The 10,016-nt window shown below is 39.5% G+C and overlaps 1 protein-coding gene across 1 annotated transcript; it reads left to right on the plus strand.

Annotated features, from left to right (window-relative positions):
* The first annotated feature begins 62 nt into the window (after nt 1-62).
* Nucleotides 63-9,356, plus strand: LOC139149696 (peptidyl-prolyl cis-trans isomerase FKBP3-like). Its single transcript, XM_070721569.1, is given in 7 exon segments — nt 63-247; nt 2,888-3,103; nt 4,450-4,591; nt 6,060-6,124; nt 6,413-6,507; nt 9,111-9,124; nt 9,127-9,356. Coding segments are annotated over 7 exon segments (675 nt in total). The 5' UTR covers nt 63-142; the 3' UTR covers nt 9,165-9,356.
* The last annotated feature ends 660 nt before the right edge of the window (nt 9,357-10,016 follow it).

The raw sequence follows: 10,016 nt of genomic DNA on the forward strand, positions 1-10,016 counted from the left end.
TCGTTAGTTTATTAGGGTTCGCCTTCGTATAATTTACGAAATAAAAGCAGATACTGTATTAAATACCCAGTTCCCGCGCCGCGCAAGTGTTTACCAACACGCGTCCAACCGTGTACGTGTGTTCGCGTGACTCTCAAGCAATATGGGGGACGAACCAAGCCCTCCGTGGACTGCAGAGCAACTTGCATCCGAAGAGGTGTCCAAGAAAGATATTGTTCAGTTCTTACAAGAAAATGCGAGCCATGTGGTAGGTTGCTGGGTTTCAAATGTATAGGACATTCTCTCCCGAGCGCTAGCGCTGCGCGCTGGCTGAAAGTGGAACCCACACATACACATGATGTGGCGGCCCGGCGGGCCACAGGGTGTTGTCTAAATGTCCGTCCCCAGGGATGGGTAGGTGTTTCGTTGTATTGCTAATAAAGATATTCTACCAACCTTTGGTGTTTTGGTCTTAAACTTAGCACTGCCCTTGACAATCTTGCGTTAACGTTTTATCAACATGCTGTATCTATTATCTGATGAGTTTGAGTGCCTAATTGGCCAAAGCATGGAGGTAGTAGCCAAAGCAAGCAAGGGTAAATTACTAAGCTGTGGACGCTGTCACCAGATTATCACCGGATTAAATTTGACAAAGTCAACAACGAACGCGCCAGTAAGGTATAACAGTTATACCTTACTGGCGCGTTCGTTGTTGACTTTGTCAAATTTAATCCGGTGATAATCTGGTGACAGCGTCCACAGCTTAGTAATTTACCCTTGCTTACTTTGGCCAATTAGGCACTCAAACTCATCAGATAATAGATACAGCATGTTGATAAAACGTTAACGCAAGATTGTCAAGGGCAGTGCTAAGTTTAAGACCAAAGCACCAAAGGTTGGTAGAATATCTTTATTAGCAATACAACGAAACACCTACCCACCCCTGGGACGGACATTTAGACAACACCCTGTGGGCGGGCGCACAGAGGATGCCATTCCCCCAGTTATTCATGCAGGAGGAACGGCGCGTACTTGAAAATTGATGAGTAGTTTTTGTGCTTTGATTAACTTGTTGTAAATGTATGTTGCCCTTCTCGTCAGCAAAACACCTGGTTAGTGCAAATCGGAAACATTGACTCGTTTTCTATTTACCGTGGCGTCAATTACCCCAAAAGTAGGTCATAATGTCGTGCATAGTTGAACACGTCTGCTGTAGGTTTTGCAAGGGTAACGATATCAAAGCCTTGTCACGATATGAAGTCTGCATGAAAATTTCTTCAAATAATAAAATACGCAACTGTTTCGTAGCGATCGTGACAGATTTCACTGCTCCAAAAAATCACCTAGTTATAGGTAACACTCTTTGATTTCCCATATTTTTATAGATAAATCATTAAAGGCATTTACTGCGGTTCCGCAGCCCTGCCACTCCCTGGCTGGTTGTGTGCACTCCCCCACACAACCAGCCAGGGAGTGGCAGGGCTACGGAACCGCAGCAATAAAGGCCTGTGTTGGCACCAGATTGTCTCATCAGAAAATTTTCCCGCAAGATTACAATTTCAATAGAAAGCTAAGAGCTATCACACCTCCGTAATCCTCTTACAGACTAGAACAAAAGCGATCCCAGGGATCGTGAACAGTAACTTTAAGGTGGCATTCTAAAGGTGGTGTACATTTATAGACGGTAGAGAAACTGTCTATGGTATATTCAGAGACCCGTGGAAGTGAATTATCAAAAGCCAACTGGCTAAAACATTGCTATCTTATTGAACTCTTGAAAAAGTAACTTCAAGCTTACTGATTGCATGTCGTCAAACAAATTATGAAAGTTTTATTATGTTTCTAAACATCATTTCAGGTTTATATATTGACATAGCATTTGGGAAATCCATCAGACCAAGGTTCTTGTCAAAGATATACTGTCAGGGAGCGATAAAAAGAGCTAGTATTGCAAACTTTGAAATTGCTGTTGGCCAATAGCTGTGGTGTGTTCAAACGGGATTCCTGCCTTTTACGGACCAATTTTGACTTTTACGACTTTTACGCCTCCACCAAAGCTAATAGGAACTTCCATAAACAAATGTCTAAATCTGCCTATAAGCACCCTGTGCGCAAGCTTGATGATATTTCGAAAAGTTTACATCCAAATTACAAATTGCCTACACTCATCAACAGCTTTGTTATTAGGGACTATCACAACCAGAAATCTGTAACAAAATTCACCAAAATATCAACTTTTTTCTAGCTGTACCCGATATGACTACCCGGAGACCACCATTTTTCACGCGTAAAATGTGACTGTAGTGACATGCTTTATTTTTCTAGTGTAAAATGTGACTGTAGTGGCATGCTCTGGGTAGTCATGTCGGGTAAAGCCGGAAAAAGGTGATATTTTGGTGAATTTTTAGTGGATTCCTGGTTAGGGTGAGTCCCTAATAAACAAGCTGTCGATGAGTGTTTGCAATTTGTCATTTGGATGTAAACTTTTTAGAAATATTGTCGAACAAACTTGTGCACAGGGTGCTTGCGGGTGGATTGGGACGTTTGTCTATGGAAGTTCCCATAGCTGTGGTGGAGGGTAATAGTTGTAAAACACCACAGCTATGAACCCACAGCTAACTTTAAAAGTGTCTTAAGTCAAGTCAATGTTCAAAATAGATATACTGACCATCATTTGATATTTTTTTAGCTCCATATTGAGAGAGACTGCTCATTTTTTTCAGTGTTGATCACCTTATGAAAATTATTCTCGCTTTGAAAATGCCATACTGTCTTTTGCAAGTGAGAAATACAATGACATAGATCAGTGTTCAATGCATGCATATTTTTCACTAAAATTTATCTGAAAATTTGTCACTGGACAACAGGAAGTGTCCTAAATCTGGCTCAAAATGTTCAATATTCACAGTTTCTCCAAGAGAACAAGATGAAAGGCCAGTTGAAGAATGTCGTCAAGACTTCCAAGAAGGATCAACTTATTGTCGTCTACAATAAACTGTTTGAAAGCAAGGCCTTCAAAGGCAGTGCTGAGGAGGAAGCAGCTGCAGTGGCTGAATCAGAGCTTGCCAAGGTGACAGAGAAAACGGAAAAATTGACTGTGGATGAGGGCGCCAAGGGGGATGAAGTAAGGAAATTTTTCTGCTGATGTGCAGTATGCTCTTAAGGTTATATCTGATTGGTCAAGTGCCACTTTTCTCAGCAACTTAGGCAGTCTAATTTTGTCATTTAATTATAACGGTAAGATTCAGCCATCCAATAGGATAACAGCTTCCGAGAGGCTGCACATTAGCCCAAATTTTTTTCGCACACATTTTTGCAATCTTGAAATACACTCCTATGCATGTAGACAAGTGGTTCAAGTCGGTGAATTTTTCAGAAATAAAATCATTTGCAACAGTTTTTCTCATCTCATCTTTTTCATACAAACCTATTTGCAATTTGGCAGCCCATGTCAGGTTTACCTAGCAATCGAACGTGTTAACTTTGAGTCTGTGCAGTAGTGAAAACAAAACACAAATCACCATGTTCACCCAACTCACACGTTCACGAATCACAGACTTGAACCATGACTACTACACATTCAACGAAAGTCAGCGGTACACTAGCACTGATCGCAAATGACATCATTTATTTCCTCCTTAATATGCATAAATCTATATATTTGTCTGCATTTTCCGCATAAACGACGAAAATAATACCTGCTACTGTTACAATGGCTACTAAAAGTCACACTAATTCGTATGATTTTATGGCTCAGACTACAAGTTACACAACAGCTGCACATGCAATAAAAAAATTCTTCCGAATTTTAGGCTGCGTTGTCAGAATGAAGTTGTGCGCGTGCAGCTATATTTAGTAACAAACCTGAAATAGCGATCAACGCTATTTGGTTGAACAGAACATTTGAATGTGCTCTCATGGCATTTTATGTGAGATATTTAGCAAGGAAATTGAGATGAATAGATACACATAAACAAATTCAATGGTTTTCTTTAAGTTGTGTAGATTGTATATGTGAAACATACGTATTTAGTCTAACCTGTCAGATATACCTGTAGAACTTCAATCGTTACCTGGGAAATGGAGCCATAAGCAGCTCACTAGACTTACAGCTGTAAATAGGATTTCCTGTTCAGACGCCATTCAGGCATGAATAACTCTTGCAAGTGCCATAACAGCAGTGTCTTGTGGCTAACTTACTTGCCAATGGCGACCAGTTACAGAGTGGTGTATGCTTGGTGGCGAAATGAAATGACCAGACTACCATAAAACCCTGTTGCTCACTTGAACTTTTTTCTGCATTTCATGCTGCTGTGATGCATGCGCACAAAAAAATTCAGTCCACCTTTTAGATTGTGTGCAAAACCCAGATCAATGCTGTTGAAACACATAACAAAAATAGTGTAAAAATCATCATAAGTTAACAGGTTCCAACATAAAATCTAAACGCTCCACCTTTCAATTCATCAGGTGAAAGAGAAACCTAGATACATGAAGAGAATCATGAAGAAAGGAGACAAAATCAACATACCGCAGAAAGGAGACAATGTCAAAGTCTGGTATGTGGGCAAGCTGCAAGATGGCACTGTCTTTGACACCAACATCCTCACAGGTATCTTGTCATCTTGGTATTAAAGAGAAGTATTTTGTGCATTTGCAAACATTATCTACCCGGGAAACTTGTTAATATGTAAACATTTCTGAGTGTGAAAAACCTGTTTGAAACCATCACATCTGTGCTGTCACACAGTTCAGGGAGTGTAATTTCCATTATACAAACAGTATGTAGCATAACTCATCATGATAAGGTTCAAAATGGTATCGTAGGGTCACACTGTAACTTATCTGTTTATTGCATACGTCTGCTCAAAGTCCTACAGTTATCAAAAAAATACCCAATAATTTTAGTATTTTCATTATTTTTGTTCAAAAATGTTCTTCTCTCTACCAAAAAATTGTGTGCACATTATGCACTGATATTGCGGACAAATGAATTCTTGTCTGGACTAAAATTCAGATGTCAACAACAACTTTGGACTTAATCCTCATACTGGCTATATTCACCAGATGAGCACTAGGTATTTCACAGTGATTTCGGGAGTATTTCACACAAAGAGCACATCCAAGTCATGTTTCAGCAGAATTCCTAGGGAGTAAGTAGTCCTCAGGTGTCCATTAGTCTGCCCAGTAAAACTTTTCAAATCAAGGTGTAACTAATATTACTGCTACAATCAATCTCACTGCTGTAAACCCATAAATTAGTTTCCATCATCAGTTGACCTGAACGACACTCAAAACAAACCTTCCCCTTTGATACAAATAGTCCAGTACAGTCCCCCCCCCTCCCCCCACCTTGTCATCTCCAGTAAATTACGAAGTTGGATCTATAGATTTGGAACAGGGTGAAAGAATTGATGTGGCAAGCCATAATACGGTAAATGGCAGTTAACTCAACAATGACATGAAACCGCACATGCCTTATCAAAGTTGACAAATGTATTGTAACCGTAGCTCACCACTACAGAAAACCTGCATAAATCCCAAGTAGTTGGTCTATAGTCAAACAACATTTGTATTCATGATGAGGTATTCAGTACTGATGCAATTGCCACAGAGTACCTTTTATTGGTCTCAAGTAACAATGTATGTATGCCACCTTCATGAAAGTATGTGTTCTTGAATTTTGACTAGTTCATTTATCTATGAATTCAACCCAACCATTGGCAAGTCTATTTGATTACCTGTATATACTTGTTGAAATTGGCTGGAGTCCTGGCTGTGAGTGCAGATCATGCTGTGCCTCTTTGATCATTACCAAGTCTTTTGCCAGTGTGTCCCTTTATCTCTCAACTTGACCATGATCATGGTAGACAAAAAGTTATCGCTGACTGCCAAAAATCAAAATCCAACTGTGAATATTGTTTCTTTTGTAAAAGTTTCTCATCCACTGTGCCTGAAACACATCAGACTGCATGTACATCGGTTGAAAATCTCAGTTTCAAAGCAAAAGTTTTTTTCCCAAATGTCCTATCTCAAGGTGTTAGTTATATCTTTTTGAATAAATTTTTGATTTATTCAAGGAAAAAAGAAAAAGTCGGCTCAACCACTGAAATTCAAAGTTGGAACTGGAAAGGTCATTCGTGGGGTAAGCAGATATCTTGTACAGATAATTGATAGATATGTGTTAATTAATTATTATAAAATAATTAGAAGTCAAATATTATTTAGCCTTCTGCAGTTAATCATAGACTGTAGAAATGAGACTTTATGTTTAATTACTGCTCTTTGTTCATTGTTTACCCACTGGATATTTTGATATTTGTGAAAAAAAGAGGCAACATATATTGTAAGAGTAATAGAAATAGTACTGGTAATGATGATTTTCCCATAGGTTTATGCACTGATAACATTATTGTCACCTTGTTTTGTACAGTGGGATGAAGCTGTTTTGACAATGAGCTCTGGGGAGAAGGCTGAGCTTACTATTGAACCAGAATGGGCTTATGGCAAGAAAGGACTGGAAGGAAAGTATCCTTTGAAAATTGGTCATCATTGAAATGTTGAAGTGCTGGAGTAGACTGATCAGTAGAGGTTACTGAAAAAGAGGACCATGGGAAAGTGTGGAGCAGGAGAGTGGCTGGTTGTACTGGTTGATTGCTTGATATTGATCTCTCAATGGCAGTGAGTGCTGTGAAGAGTGTGGTTGGAAACTTGGTTAAAGAGAGAGAGTTATGTTAAGAGTAGTTGTAAGATTTGCAAGATAATAAGATAGTAAAGGTGGTGTGAGAGAGAGGGGGCATGGAAGAGGTGGGAGGGAGGGGAGAGGTAGGTTAAAGTGTGAGTCCTGCCACATTTTGAGACTTTTTCGTTTGACTTGGGGCATATACTATAGTTCTGGTTGTCAATGAAATTGGTATTAATAAAACATACATTTACACACAAACTGAAGCTTATTTGAGCGGTTTTTAGACGGTTGTATTATGTTATTTCGACGAAAACACGGGAAAAGTTGCACTTTTCGATTTCCATCATGGCGACATTTTCCGGAAATTGCCGAGCTCGCCCCGTTTTGGCGCAAGTAGCTGTGACGTCACTAATAGAATGGGTGATGGTGACTTCGTGCATTGACTATGGAGATAGTGATAATTTCATGAGTGAAAGCAGTGCAACTGAGAATATCATCGTCACAGAAGATATGACAAAGCTGTTCAGAATTTACAGGCCTGCAAATTTTAACAGTCGGAACCTTAACCTAAACGAGAACAAGAGCGGAACTCTTGTTGACCGTCGCGTCAGTGACAAGCCCACCGTGACCACAGTCAAACACACCAGTGCACTACCGTACACACAACCGCAAGCTAACAAAATATAAATATAAGTCTGGAGTTGCCATCCCACCTTATTATTACTTCTCAACACAAATTGCCTCGTTCAAAATCTGTATATAAAAATTTGAATTACACCATGACGTTTGTAGATAAATGTAGTAGAGATCAAGTTGAAAATTGTCCACCGTTCATAACACACATCTTTCTATCAACAGCTGGAAGTGGAACAGGCTGAGGGTTAGCATAAACACCAAAGGTAGTATTCTCGCCGCAAAATCTTCAGTTTGGCGTTATAAAACCTCACATGAACATTGGCACTTTTAAAAATATGTGACCGTAAAGACATGTCTAGCCAAATTCTCGGGAAGAGATAAATTAAAATTGACATGATGTAAATATCGGGCACACTGGCACCCGAGGCCGCGCCGGGCGGCTCAGCCGGCCATTTCTGTGACGGAGTGATCAGCTACGCTTCCGCAGTTTTTTCTTGATTAAGTGTCAGCGATATAAAGCACAGTGTTCATTGTTTCATGACTGCGAAATTCTCAAAGAAGCTAAAATATTTTAGGGGAGACTTAGTCGAGCAGAAGGGAACAGATGACGACAACGCGACTGCTTCGTCAACAGTATAAACTTCTTTGCCTGCTACACGTTGTGTCACTGTTACTGGCAGCGCCGGGCTGTATTATACTATTATACACAACCTATCGTTCAGTCTCGCAAAGAGTCAGTCAATCACTAGGTAAACTTTTTAGGAATATAAAATTAGATATCTCCTAACGTTACTAATTATAGAGTCACACATGCATGAGATCTAGTACTTGTATTCATTTATTTATTTACAATCACTTTCGTAAAGCATCTGAATCGGCGATCAGTCTTGGGGGATGTAAACACGGCCATACTTCTCCGCGGCCCCCGCATCCTTGACATGTTTTGGGCAACCTGTCGCAGTCTTGCTGCTGTTCTCGCTCTTGTCCACAGTTGATGATGATACACGCGAAGCTTTCTGGTGACAATGGTCGTACTGGTACAGCATTGCGATTACATAATCGATGTAGTAACTCCAGGAATTAAAGTCTATCTTACCGTACATCTGGCTTCCGAACCGTGTTTATTATAAGTCACGGCACTCGAAAATGTGCACCGCAGAAAACGCTTGTCTGAATGCCTCTTTTCCGACCCTTTCTTGTAATTTTGTCAAACGCGGCTAATACATCATCCTACAATGCAATAAACTGACAATGGCTGCAGTTACTTCAGCCACCAAAGGCGTAACTTCTCACCATGTTGAAGCCACAGCGGTAAGCATTCGCTATGGCCGAGGTGAACACACTCACTCGTACATTCTATTAGTTACGTCATTTCCGGTGGCAATGCCCGCGAATTCCGAAACGACCCGAATGGTAGCTATAAACTTCAAAGTCGCACAACATATTGCATTTTAATAATATTTAACCGCGTCGTTTCATTGGGGCGATGCATTTATTTGATAAAGTAGGGGTGGCAAAATCATATAGCATGGCTCATTTTAAGCAAGATTAACTTTGAATTTATGCGGGACATACACTTTAATTGTGGGCTACAGTTGTTGAATATATACTACTGGTAGTGGGAGAAAGGAACTATAAATGTGTCATGTTCTATTTGCTGACGTCAAAAATCACACGAATAGTATATCTGAAAACTAAATGTATGTCACTTGTCCTCGATGACTTGCCAAGCTGAGCTATGTGAGATGATCCTTCATTGCCTTGCATTTCCATTTTCAGCTGTAGTATTATCCTTGACAGCCTCTCACAGAATCCCACCAAATTCAACATGATATTTGAAGTTGAACTGGCTGGCATCGAGTGAAAATCACCAAAAGGGGAATGAATCACTGTCAAATCCGGTCAGCTTCAACTACATATTCACAGAGCTTTTGATATTGTTTCAGCCAAAAGAAAATTGTTAACTGATGAGGAATGGTTGATTTGGTTCAGGTGTCATGTTTTAAAGGTCTTTATTCGTCACCATGCTGAACGATGTTCTTGATCGAGATCAAAGATAATTTTGATCATTTCACTAGTGAGAATGTAAGTTGAGTGGGAAGGGCCTCACATTGCAGAGTATATAGGAATAAGTTAAGCTGTCATAAAAATAAAATATCATATCTATAATATCAGCCAATTTTGATAACATTTTCATTTCATGAAACAAAATACATTTTCCTATTTTTCTTTCAAAAGTATATAGAAACAGTATTAGCTTTGCCAACGTAACGTTCAGTGCATGTACGATATGCAATGTTACCATTGACAGATAAATTTAAGTCTGGACAAAACAACTGTCAACAATAACATCCGACATTAAAACATACAGCCTGTATTGACAAGCTGAACACTAGACATTTTGATAGGTTATTGGGAGTAGAACAAGAAACTGTATTTTACAGTCGTGACAAAAATATTGGAATATGCATCATAAGTTAGAGCTAGTTGAGATTTATACACATCTCATATACTACAGTACACTGTTTTCCACTGTTCATTTTTTTATGGCCATTGTTATCAGAAGCCTCTCAGAATTTACTGTTAACTTTCATTTGCTGCATACAGAGAAAACTGTACATCAGCCATTGCCCTAACCTCTGACAGACTCTGTATTAATGAAGTGATTATTACAGTGTGGCAAGACATTAAAAGTCCTGTAGCTGTAACTTTTGAT

The sequence above is a fragment of the Ptychodera flava genome, chromosome 14, assembly GCF_041260155.1.
Source record: "Ptychodera flava strain L36383 chromosome 14, AS_Pfla_20210202, whole genome shotgun sequence".
In the NCBI taxonomy this organism is placed as follows: Eukaryota; Metazoa; Hemichordata; class Enteropneusta; family Ptychoderidae; genus Ptychodera; species Ptychodera flava.